The sequence below is a fragment of the Gossypium hirsutum genome, chromosome D12, assembly GCF_007990345.1.
Source record: "Gossypium hirsutum isolate 1008001.06 chromosome D12, Gossypium_hirsutum_v2.1, whole genome shotgun sequence".
Taxonomy (NCBI): Eukaryota; Viridiplantae; Streptophyta; class Magnoliopsida; order Malvales; family Malvaceae; genus Gossypium; species Gossypium hirsutum.
This window is the reverse complement of record NC_053448.1, coordinates 7,195,015-7,208,797: the sequence shown is the minus strand read 5'-3', so window position 1 is coordinate 7,208,797 and position 13,783 is coordinate 7,195,015. Positions and strand designations below refer to the sequence as shown.

Sequence of the window (13,783 nt, the reverse complement as noted above, 5' to 3'; positions counted from 1 at the left end):
AATTGTTGAATGAGGATTTCGCATGTGAACATGATGTAATGTGCCAAGTCAGCCGTCGTTGTGGAGTTCTCGATCGGGTGTCTAAAATAAGATATTTCTACAGTAATAGTGATGAAATTGTAAAAAAAAATTTGATCAAAATGAAAGTATTCTAAAAATTGGGTGACCAAGTAAGTAGTTTAAGTAATATTATATAAGATATGTATTTTGAGAATAGATAAATAAAAAACAATAATATTTGAATAAGAAAATCCGAGTTGAGTGTAAAATTACAATAACCGTCTTCTTATTTTAGTATAATAATAGTATTGAAGTTGCGCTCCACAGAGTTTGAGCATGAAACTACATCTAGGCGCTAAAGCTAAGATCTATAAACGCCACCATCTCCATTGTTAATTTTACTGGTATCAAATCTCCACCTCTGTTTTATGTTCCCTTTGAAATTTATTCCCTTCGCATTCGCTTAGCTTTGCTTTCCTGCCATTCTCTCACTTTCTTACCTTCCAAACACCGCGATTTGATTATTTATGTTTGCATCCTTTTGCATATAGCTGTACCGATGTTAGGCCGATCTCTTTGGTGACTGACATTCTGGTTCTTCTTTTTTCAGATTTACTGTTACGTTTTATTTCTTTTTAAATCCGCTCTGTTTTTTTTTTTACTTGATTCCAGTTGTTAATTGTTTTATCCTGGCTTAATTTTCATTGTATACTAGGTTCTCTGAGAAAAGCTTCAATTTGATATTATCAGGACAGCTTGCTTCTCCATAAGCCAAGATGGTATATATCTTGTCCCTTATTTTCATTTTCAATTGCTCTTTTTAGGTAGAATTGTAACTTTGAATATATTCTTGAAACTTCATTGATCCAAAGATAACTGAATTATGCAATAATATAACAATCAAATACAAAAGCAATGGAAGAATATTCTTTCTATCAGCAGCGCCCTATTCTGATATAGCAGAATTAAGGTTCCAATCATCAAGATCAATCACCTGCGCAGTTGTCTTTCCCATGTTTTTAAACAAATGCCATTTCCTTTATCTCCATCGATATATGATATATAGGAGCAATTCATGCAAAGTGCTGTTTAATGAAACTCAATGCTTGCCCTTCCTGCTTACGTACCCAATTCTCAACTCTTCCATTAACCCTGCATAACTGAAGAATTCCTTATCATATATCTTCTGTGAATTGTCAATCAAAGGAACCGTGTAATGGTTTTGGAGTAATTGAAGATGAACACTGAACGTTCATCTTATGTTTTCTACTTTGACATGATCCTTCTATTTTGCTTCATTGCCATCTAATAACTGGATCTGTACTTCCATCGTCATTGTTATTGAAACCTCTCTTCTGTGGCTTATTCAAGTTTTCTCCACCATTTCATTTCATCTTTCATATTTTGTTTTGCTCCTGATTTGACATTTAATTTTTGTGAATTAGGTTGTACTTGCTGCTTCTATTTTAAGCAAGTCTGGAAAAGGTGAGTTTCATGCTTGATCGTTCTAGTGGTTTTCCTTGTGTCGTGATAATTAAATAGTTGAAGTGCGAAACTTGGGGGCGTCACTCACATTCTTTTGGTTCTTATTTCAGTGCTCGTCTCCAGGCAGTTCGTGGAAATGACCCGCATAAGAATTGAAGGCCTTCTTGCAGCATTTCCCAAGTTGTTGGGCACTGGAAAGCAACACACATACTTTGAGACTGAGAATGTGCGGTATGTCTATCAACCAATAGAAGCTCTTTATTTGGTACTTGTAACAAACAAACAGAGCAACATTCTTGAAGATTTGGAGACTCTAAGACTGCTTTCTAAGCTGGTATGCTTTACCTTCTCGACAATTTCTTTTCTATCCTATTTAAAGCTTTGAACATAATAAATTATGTAAGATAAGGTGCTTGATTCTATTTATTTCTTTGATCTACCTTGAGTAGTTGCAAGTTGACTTGTTAATGTAGTCGTCTTACCTGTATGTCTTTAGCTTCTCATTCCTTATTACATCTGTATCTCATGAAGTTGTGCCGTTACTTGACGCACTTTTAAATTTTAGCCTTTGTGATGTCCTAGTCTCAGCTATGTCGAACAGAGAGCATTTACTTGATTCCTTATATTTCTCTAGGTACCTGAGTATTCCGTCTCTCTAGATGAGGAGGGTATTGGCAAGACTGCTTTCGAACTGATCTTTGCTTTTGATGAAGTCATCTGTCTTGGGCACAAGGAAAATGTGACTGTTGCACAGGTTAAGCAATACTGTGAAATGGAGAGTCATGAAGAGAAGTTGCACAAGCTGGTATTGCAGAGCAAGATTAATGAAACCAAGGATGTCATGAAGCGTAAAGCTAGTGAGATAGAGAAGAGCAAGGTGTGTTTTTAAATGTTCTTGGCCCTTATACTAATCAATCTCTTCTGTTATACACTATTGATTCTTGCTGCGGATTGTGCAGATTGATAAGAATAGAGGTGACAAGGGAGGGTTCATGTCAATGGGCTCTGGAAGAATTGAAACTAGCTTAAGTGAAATTAGCATTCCTAGCAGCGGAAGTGGCTTTGGAAGTGGTTCTGGATTTGGTGGATTAATCAATGAGGTTGATTCCTTCCCGACCAAGTCTAAAGGTTAGTGATATTAGTATGGCACCACATGCCTTGGATTTTTATTTGTTTCTCAGACACGTTTCATATCTAATGTGTTTGAAAACATTTTCTGACAACACGTTCACATTATTAGGCCGCCAACCTTCATCTGCAACTGCTCCTCCTAAAGGTTCTGGCATGCAGCTTGGTAAATCACAAAAAACAAACCAGTTCCTGGAATCCCTGAAAGCAGAAGGTGAGCTGATAGTTGAAGATGCGAAGCCAAAGGCAGGCCAGGCCAAAGCAGCCACAGCTCTACTTACTGATCCCATTACATTGACCGCTGAGGAGAAACTTAATGTCACACTGAAAAGAGATGGTGGAATGAGCAACTTTGATGTTCAAGGGACTTTGTCACTTCAAATTCTTAATCAGGAAGATGGTCTTATCCAAGTTCAGGTAATCCTTTGGAATTGTGTTTATCCTCCCCATATTTCAGTCAATCACATCAAGTAATCATGTTGTCCTTAAAGTTCAATATACCTCTTAATTCATTTCCAGCATAGAATATACCGTTTTTCTTTCATGCTTTATTTTCAGATTGATTCTTTGTCACAATATCTTTTCAAATTGAATTAACCAGTTTTCATACTTTATTTTCAGATTGAAACTGGGGGAAATCCTGGCATTCTGTTCAAGACGCATCCTAACATGAATAAGGAATTGTTTTCCAACGAGAACATTTTGGGATTGAAGGACCCTAACAGGCCTTTCCCCACTGGTCCAGCTGGGGATGCAGCTGGTGTTGGTCTTTTAAAGTGGAGAATGCAAAGTGCAGATGAGTCAATGGTGCCATTATCCAGTGGGCTTCATATCTACTGATGCTTATTGTTGGTATGTAATCGCTGCTGTTTGCTCTGATGGTTGATTTGATTTTTTTTCTGTGCGTTGTAGTCAACTGTTGGCCTTCAGTTTCTGGAAATGAAACTTATGTGAGCATTGAATATGAAGCTTCAGCCATGTTTGATCTGCAAAATGTTGTGATTTCTATCCCTCTTCCAGCACTTCGGGAGGCACCAAGTATCAGGCAGATTGATGGTGAATGGAGGTAAATAGAAATCATGTGAAAATGTTACTTTAGATGGAAGCAAATTTGTGATGTTTCAACCTCTGAGATTATGGATATGTCTACATAGGATGTTTCTAACAAACTTGTGGATATATTTATTATAAGAAAACATAATGTTGTTAATATACGATGTTAAAAGTTCGAAACAGTTTGTCTTTTTTTTAATGTTTACTTGTTTGTGTTGTAGGTTTGACTCCAGGAATTCCATCTTAGAATGGTCAATAGTTCTCATTGATAACTCTAACCGCAGGTCAGTCCAATCTTTTAACACTACTAAATTTGGTGTGTTGGAGATTTTTAAATATGGTATTGGTTTATAAGAAGAAGTTTGTTCTGAGCTATTGGCAGTGGGTCAATGGAGTTTGTTGTGCCTCCAGCAGACTCATCAGTGTTCTTCCCCATCTCTGTCCGGTTTACAGCCACTAGTACATACAGTGACCTGAAGGTTTGATGAGCTAAATTGCTGTGTTAAGCATTCTAATTAATATCCAGATTGAGGTGTTAATAGGGAGAATATGATTGGTGCAGGTAGTGAACATTATTCCCCTGAGAGGAGGAGCTCCTCCAAAGTTCTCCCAGAGGACAAATTTGGTTACAGAGAATTACCAAGTGATGTGAATGATAGTGGAAAGTGCTATAAATAATAGGCTGGGATTCACTTTCAGCCAGCAGCTCCTCTTTTTGCATAATTTTACCAACTTCACTTCACGGTATTGATTTCATAACTGGGTTATTCTTTAAAATATCCACATCAGCCTTAGCCTGGATCCTTCTCAGCTGCAACTATATTAAGTCAATCCCTACTTCCATCCGCTCTTACATTGCGTAGATGGTTTAAAAGTTTTTTTTTACTACTAAATTAATTTATTATTATTCTTTTAAATTTAAGTATTATTATTTGGATCCAAATTTAAATTGAATAATATTATTGATGAATAAATGAATTTTTTAATGCCCGAATTCCGTTTATTTTACAATTTTTTTATATTTATAAACATTCTAATCCATTATTTGCAAAAACAAATTTAAATCGTGGATTAGCATATCCAAATATAATAATCGCATGAGTAATATAAATTAATATAATAAATATTCAAAACATTTTTTTTTGAAAGGAAATATTTGAAACTTAATATTCCTATTTATTATGAATAATAATTATAATATGATATATCTTTTAATACAAAAAAAAACACCTATATTTAAGTCCCAAAGCGAAGTCAACGGCGTGAATTTGCTGGCTCACCACACCAGTTTCTGAATCAAGTTGGGTTTTCTCAGGCAGCACTAGAACCTACAACTAACTTCTTCAACATCATACTTCAGACTTGATATCTCGTTTCGCAACTAAAATAATTAAAAGTGATTCATTATAATATCTTTTAAATATTTTATCATTTTAAAATTCTTTTAAAATAATTTTATAAAGTATTTAATCAAACTTATTTCACTTTTGTATTAAATTTATGAATCTTTTTAATTTTTTATATTTTACTAAAAAAAATTCTTAATTAAAATTTAAATAATATATTATTATACCACCTCTACAAGCTCCTTTGCCAGAGAAGCTCCTCCACCGAGCAGCCTGCCTTTGCCTCACGTACTGTTCACCTATTGTCACTGCCAAAGAAAGAGCTAAGTTAGGGAGCAATAAGGAAGTACGAGAGACTGAGTGGAGGTAAAGGCTTAAGGATGCAGAGGAGGCAAAATATCCCTCCATCCTTTTACGGGGTATTTATAAAGAGGGAGGTCTCGTGCCCAATAATGCCACGTCACCAACAAATTCAGAACATGGTGGTCATGCAATCGGTCAGGTGGCAAGGCCGTTTTATATAGGTTTTTGTCAAGTGTGGTATTATTCTAACATTCTTCTTATTGAGATAGTACAAGGTTTTTACGCCTTGATGATCTATCTTGAAAGTAAATAAGTTCCCACTAAAAGAAGGTGGCTTGGAGGATGAGGTGCCCAAGTGGCTAGTCACCCAATAGTGACTAGCGGAATGAATCAAGATGGGGGCTGTCTAAGTGGTCTTCGAATGAGAAACTAAACAAGTGATATGTGTTAGTACAAATCTCCGGTGAAGAAAATCTCGAACACACGAACAGAACTTGAATAAAAAAAGAAGAAATAGGACAAGGCTCCAAGGCGTGTATCAAGTCACTATCTTTAAGGTTATATTCGTCCCCACCTATCTTCAGTGTGCAAATAAGTTCTAAGCAAATTAACCTCGAGGATACAATTAAGCCAATGACTATTTGCGTTTTGCACTGACGAGAATAGTCCACTACAACTGAGCAATGTATAACAAGAAACTTAATTTCTACAAAGGATTTCTGCAGTAATACCTTATAGAATAATCTAATAATATTGGAAAATGAAGGAAAGAAAGAATATTAGAATTTGTTGGTGTGATTTCCAAATAAAATCTCTTTCCTATTTATAGAAATTTTCATGTCTCTTCATAGAGGCATCTTTTAATAGGTGTCTTTCTGAATAATAATGTCTTTAAAATAAACACATAATTATTCATTTAATATTATAACTATTCAAATAATATTATTTAAATAGTTATAATTATTTTTCAAAAAATTAAATAATATAACTTTTGATTAATTACACCCATTCATTTATAGTTATTGGAACACTAAATATTTGAAAATGTTCCAACAATCTCCCCTCATTTTCAAAATATTTTAGATTTTGATATTCTTGGAAATCAACTTGCATAAATGAAGGTATCTTACAATTGAACCTTCACTTAGTGAAAACATGTTAAAGTTAATCGAAATTGCATGGTAGACTAAGCTTTAAACCAACTAGTCCATTTGATTAACTGACCATATCTCACACAATGATTTCAACATCAGTCAATGCATAGTATCTAGGGACACTATTATGGCCATGTGTCTGTGTCCTCTTTTCATGAGTGTTGTCAGAGCGAAGCCTTTGAGCTTTTAGAAGCGGCCACACTTCCACTCACATAGGTAGATCCCATCAAGAGTATTCCTATAATTATAACACCCTAACATATTTATGTTATGGGTCCATTAAGAGTACATTACTCATCCTTCCCTTATCATTAGGAGTACCTAACACTTTAATCTTAGGATGGATTTATTTATAGTGCTAATAGTCACATACTAATGATGTGCTTTGTCTCATTGAACTCAAAACTTGGCGTTATACCAAGCGTTGAGTCGAGTTTCCATCATGGGTGACTCTAATTAATGGGCTTGAGTCTCATCCCTTTTGAGGTCCTTTTTACTGCATCTCTAGCAAGACTTTTTGTCAAAGGATCTGCCAAATTTTCCCTTAACCTCACATAATTAATAGTGATCACTCCATCAGAGATTAATTGTCGAACATAACTATGTCTTAATCCAATGTGTCTATACTTTCCATTATATACTTGGCTATATGCCTTTGCTAGAGTAGCCTCACTATCACAACGGATAGAAATAGGTGAAATTGGCTTAGACCATAAAAGTACATCATAAAGAAAATTTCTTAACCATTCTGCTTCTTTAGATGTAGTGGCTAATACAATAAATTTTGCTGCCATGGCGGAATCAGTAATACATGTTTGTTTCTTAGAACCCCAAGAAATGACTCCTCCACCAAGAAAGAAGATCCATCCACTAGTAGGTGCATGATCTTCCAAACTTGTAATCCAACTAGCGTCCAAATACCCTTCTAAAACTAGAGGATATCCATTATAACATAATCCATAATTAATAGTTTTCTTTAAGTACCTAAGTACTCTATTCAAAGCTTACCAATGCAAACTACTTGGATTACTTGTGTACCTACTCAATTTTGCAATAGCATACGCAATATCTGGTCTTGTACAAGTCATTATGTACATAAGACAACCAATTAGACTTGCATATTTCAATTGATCAATTTCCCTACCAGCATTAGATACTAATTTTATTTGAGGATCCATGAGTGTAGATGTTGGTATACAATTGAAAAGATCAAACTTTTTAAGCACCTTTTCAATGTAATGTGATTGTGATAAAGCTATAGTGCTTTCATTTCGGGTTATTTTAATCCCCAAGAATAACATCTGCTACACCCATATCCTTTATAGCAAAGTTGTTTGACAAGAATTTCTTTGTGTTTTCTATTTGTTCCAAATCCGTGCCAAAAATGAGCATGTCATCTACATATAAGCAAATTATGACGCCTTTTCCATTATCAAATTTGCTATATATGCACTTATCGGATTCATTTATTTTATATCCATTAGTTAAAACAACCTTGTCAAACTTTTGGTGCCATTGTTTTGGTGCTTGTTTAAGTCCATATAAAGATTTAACAAGCTTACATACCTTATGCTTTTGTCTTATAATAACAAATCCTTCTGGTTGTTCCATGTACACTTCCTGTTCTAATTCACCATTTAAAAATGCAATTTTAACATCCATTTGGTGAACAACCAAACTATATATAGAGGTAAGTGATATTAAGAGTCTAATTGTAGCAATTCTTGCTATTGGAGCATAGGTATCAAAGTAATCAATACCTTGTTTTTGTGTAAAACCTTTGGCTGCCAACCTTGCTTTAAATTTATCAATGGTTCCATCGACCTCTATTTTTTCTTTGAAGATCCATTTACAACCTATTGGTTTGGAACCCGATGGAAGATCAACTAAGATCCAAGTTTGATTTCATATTATTGAATCCATCTCATCATTTATTGCTTCTTTCCAAAAATAAGAGTTTTTAGATTTTATTTCCTTTTCAAATGTAATAAGATCAGATTCCGCATTATAACAATAAGGTATCTTATTGCATATACTTTCACCCTTTCCTTCTACCAGAAACATAATGAAATCTAGTCCAAAATATTTGACCTTTATAACCCTCTTACTTCTTCTTAATTCTTGACAAGATTCATCATTATTATCAATTTGTTCCAATGGAATCTCATTCTCATTTGAAGAATGAATCAATAGTTGTGGTTGTAATTGTCTTAATATAGAATTAAACCTATTTTCATCAAAAATAGCATCTATTGATTCAATAATAGTATTAATTGAACTTGAATCATTTGGTTCAATTACCATGAACTATGTACATATCCTATAAATATACATTCAATTCCTCTTTCACCTAACTTTTTACGTTTAGGTGTTAAAACTTTGACAATAGCTATACAACCCCAAAACATTCAAATAATTAAGTTTTGGTTTCCTTTTTTTCCATTGTTCATAGGGGTTTATTTTAGTTTATTTATTAAGAACTCTATTCAATATATGACAAGCTGTTAGAACAACTTCTCCCCAAAAACCTTGTCCAAGACCTAAATATGATAACATTGAATTTACCATTTTAGTCAAGACTTATTTTTCCTTTCAGCTACACCATTTTGTTGTGGCGTGTAATGGGCTAAAATGGAAAATTCCAGTGGATTCAAAATAACTTGGATTATAGTATTCTCCACCTCTATCCAATCTTAAGCACTTGCTAAATGATTCACACTGAAGTTTAACTTCAGATTTATAAACTTTAAATTTGTCAAACTCTTCATCTTTTGAATGCAATAAATATAGATAACAATATCTAAAACAATCATCAATAAAAGCAACAAAATATTTCTTTCCACCTAATGTAGGAGTATTATGTATGTCACATAAATCACTATGTATCAAATCAATTTCCTTTTAACCTTAGGGAAAGGGTTTCTTGTAATTTTAGTCAACATACATGTATTGCATTTTTCAATATTATTATTAAAAACAGGAATTAAATCTAACTTATACATGTCATTCAATTTTCTATAATTCAAATTACCTAATCTATAATGCCATAAACAAAAAGATTCAACCATATAAGCAGAAATAGTATTTTTATACTTATTAATAATGTTGAGTTTGAACATACTCTCATGCATATACCCTTTCCTTAAAAAAATTCCTCCGTTAGACAAAATAAACTTATCTGCCTCAAAAACAAGTTTGAAACCAAACTTATTCAAAAAATTTCCAGACGCTAAATTCTTCCTAACTTCTGGTACATAATATACATCATTTAAGGTTAAAACCTTTTCAGAATTGAATTGTAGTTCAATAGACCCTTTGCCTTTGATTGTTGTTGTGGAAGAATTTCCCATGTACAAGAAATTGTCATTTTCACATTGTGTGAACTTTGTGAACATGCTTTTGTCTTTGCACAAATGTTTGGTTTCTCCAGTATCAATCTACCATGTATTATCATCTTGTGCCATATTTTCGTTATTATCAGCTTTAGAAGATGAATTCTTCTTTAAAAATCGACATTCATTCTTGAAATGTCCCGATTTACCACAATGATAGCATGAGCCCTTTTGTTTCTTTTTGAACTTAGGTGTTCTATCAGTCTGTTTGAACTTTCTCTTGAATGGTTTAGTAGTCTGTACTTCCTCCGTAACATGCACTTTGGCATTTTCAAAATTTAGGTTCTAATCTTGCTTTTGATATTCTTCTTCAATACGAAGATGATTTGCCAAAGCCTCAAGAGATATTTTCTCTTTTTTATGTTTTAGACTTCTTTTAAAGTCTTTCCAAGATGGAGGAAGTTTTTCTATTATGGAGGATACAACAATCATTTGTTGTTTTTGTGATAGAATGCAAACTATTGTAAATATTGTTGAGTGTTTATAGCTCAAGTTCTCAGTAAGAGATTTTGAACGTGAGTGTTATAGTCTTTATGTACAAAAGTGAAATTTCTATACTTGGGGAATGATAGAATGTGAATCACTTGTTGTATTTGTGATTAAAAATAGTTGAATTACTTAATGAGCTAGGCTCTGCAAATGCAGGGTAACCAAATTGCATAAACAAATCCTTGATTTTTTTTCTTTTGTTTGCACAGTTTTTTGCAATGTCACGTCGTAGTGGCCATTATAGTTAAGCACCTCCATTACAATTTTCATATTTAACAAACAAACAACTTAATGTAGCAAAATATATATACAATAGTAACCTTCCATAATAATTTTTTACTATTAATTTTTTAAAAAATTAATATTTTTATAATTTCTTATAATTATTAATAAGATTTAAATAATTTTCCATAATTTTGTATAATTTATATTATTTTTAATAATTATTTATGAAACCCATCCAAAATGAATCTAGACAACTAGTTGTCAAAGCTTTAGGATGAACCTAGACAACTGTTTGTCCAAGTTTTTAATAGATTTTAAATAATTTCTTATAATTTTTAATCAGTTTCTCTATTTTTTACAATTATTTGAAAACCACATTTGGAAGGAACTTAAACAACTATTTGTCCAAGTTTATTTGAACCTAAACAACCATTTATCCAAGATGTGGTTTTTTAAATAATTATTAAAAAATATTTATTTTGATGATTTAAAAAAATTAAATATTTATTGACATGACAAAATATCATATTAACATAAGGTACACATGGCACGTCACATGTCACCGTCTAGTTGCTCCTTCAACCACTTAACAATAGAAATAATGTAATTTCTGACAGAAAGACCAATTTGCTCTAACATATAGGGACTAGTTTATCTATTTTTTAAGTAAAAAAGTTAAAATGCAATCTGACTTCTAATATATGACCTCCAAAGTAATTTTACCTAGTTAAGTCTACATAGCATTTTCTTAGAATACAAATCCTTATTAAAGTAAACTTATGAATAAAAAATATTGCATGTGATAATATTAAATGATTGGCATCATAATAGTTAAATTTCATAATTGTAATTGAATAAATTACATAAGTTATTAATAAAATGTGAATAACTTTCATAAATCTAAATAAGTTTTCATAACATGATATTGTGCTTGTAACACTCTAAAATCCAACCTAAAAGTCTAATCGGATTCGGAGCATCATTGTGATCGCTGGAGCGACCCGCTCAATCAATCGCTCAATCATTACAAATTAACACGTAAAATTTAAATATTTATGACACAAATAATGAATCATTTCACAAAAAATATAAAATAATCAAATAAGTTTCAAAATAAAGATTAAAGTACCCAAATCGACCAATTAACAAATCCTAAGTACATGTCAAGGCTAATCTAAGTGTAAATTCTTTTCATGAAATAAGGATTGCAGAGACTCTTTAATGATTTTGCTTGATCACGAACTCACAAACTATTTATTACTTGTGCACAAAATTAAAAATCCGAGCACTGGTGTTGCACTAGAATTTTTAACCAGAACTTGGTCATAATTGAATCAAAGACCCTGGTTTATTTTAAATTTTCTAATTTGATCCTTTGACATTCTATCTCAGCTAAATTGTAAATTTCTAGGTTAAAATGAGCATTATACTTAATTATTGAACCATAGTGTGGCCGGTTGGGAATTAATTGGGAAGGAACTAGTCTAGTCAGATTTGGACTATATTTCCTTGCATTAGAATAGGATGGTTAATGAATGGAAGACATCATGATTATGATTTTAAATTTTCCTCTTTTCTGTTATGTGATGAGGTTGTAACACCCTTAACTCATATCCATCGCAAAAATAGGGTTACGAAGCATTACCAAGATTTACAAATCAATTACATGTATTTCATCTCATTTAATATTCATATTAGAAACTAATAAAAATCAAGCATGTTGTCCCTTATATGAACCCTCGAGTCCCAAAATATACATTAAAATCAAGTTGGAACTAAACCGGGTACTCAGAAAAATTTTCAAAAAATATCAAAATTTTGCCTAGGTACAAAGGACACATGCCTGTGTGGTCAGGCCGTGTGTCTCACACGGTTAAGAGACACGCTTGTGTCTCAAGCCGTGTGGACATTCGAAATGGGGGCACACGGTCGTGTCACAGCTTGTGTCCAAATTAGGGTGCTCTCTGACTTGGACTACACGGCCAAGCCACACACCTGTGTGCTAGGCTGTGTGAGCATACTAACGTGCATAATTTAAGGTGCAGGGGTCACATTGCCAAGCCACACGCCCATGTGCTAGGCCATGTGGATATTTTTAGCATTCTATTATGAAATTTTAAAGATGCAGGTGACACACGGCCGAACCAAACGCCCATGTGCTAGGCTGTGTGTCACACACGGCTGAGACACACGCCCGTGTCTCTGCCTGTGTGGACGAAAATAGGCTATTTCCAATGCCACATTACCCAAACTTGGCATCAACCTAAACCAACATTATAAAACATTAACAAGAAATAACAAAGCAATCAAAACAAGCCAAAACCATGTCTTAGACATGACATATTACCACATATATTCAAGTATCCAAATTTATCAAATTAACCAAATATACTTATATGCATATTTTACCAATATGCTATCTCAAATCAATCTTCAACATACTTATTAGATACTCATCATTCAACCATTTCAAACACATAACATACATAATAAGAGCACACACACACACACACACACACACATATATATATACATCAAGATGTATCCATCACAAGTCATTCCAATGGCTATTTATAACCAAAACATTTATATGACATAATTTGCCAAATTTAGCCTATACATGTCATTATAACCAAAATTAGTTTGCTATATATGCCAAAAAGTCCAATGGATAGTGTGATGTGGCTCTGACCAACTTCCAACCTTAACGAGCTTTCGAGATTACTATAAAATAGGGAAATAAAATAAAGTAAGCTTTAAAACTTAGTAAGTTCGTATAACAAGAAATTAACTTTCCGTTATTTCATACATAAGGTAAGTATACAAGAAATATCCAATCAACTTGGCTATATCCAGTTGTTTCCTAAATTTATTTTCCATTATGTTTTCCAGACCTGTTTTTCCAACAATTAGTATTAAAGTCAGATTGTGCTCTATCTATAAGTATAAACAGATAATCAAAATAAATTTATGTTCTTATTAAATGATTTGATTACATAGAAAGTGATATTCTTTAGATATTATGTATCCTTTTGATAATCAAATTAAATCTCATCTATCTGACGTATTTGAAAAATTAAACCCCAAAAATAACACAAGTGCTACATTAGAAAAAAAATGTCAAATTTGTATGCCAAATTATATATTAAGCCTTAAAAATATGAACTAAATAATATTTTTATTTTAGAAAATTTGTTTCATATAAATT

The 13,783-nt window shown here is 32.7% G+C and overlaps 1 protein-coding gene across 4 annotated transcripts; it reads left to right on the top strand.

Annotated features, from left to right (window-relative positions):
* The first annotated feature begins 274 nt into the window (after positions 1–274).
* On the top strand, positions 275–4,640 carry LOC107945224 (coatomer subunit delta). Of its 4 annotated transcripts, none has more exons than XM_016879121.2 (12): positions 275–404; positions 716–779; positions 1,446–1,485; positions 1,596–1,819; positions 2,120–2,362; positions 2,445–2,613; positions 2,726–3,030; positions 3,235–3,433; positions 3,526–3,679; positions 3,888–3,950; positions 4,049–4,145; positions 4,229–4,640. In XM_016879121.2, the coding sequence occupies exons 2-12, from the start codon at positions 777–779 to the stop codon at positions 4,316–4,318; spliced, it is 1,587 nt and encodes a 528-aa protein (XP_016734610.2). In that variant the 5' UTR covers positions 275–404; positions 716–776; the 3' UTR covers positions 4,319–4,640. The 4 variants fall into 4 exon arrangements, with proteins under 4 accessions (XP_016734610.2, XP_016734614.2, XP_016734613.2 ...); XM_016879125.2 differs by having other exon boundaries at positions 355–579; XM_016879124.2 differs by having other exon boundaries at positions 355–594.
* The last annotated feature ends 9,143 nt before the right edge of the window (positions 4,641–13,783 follow it).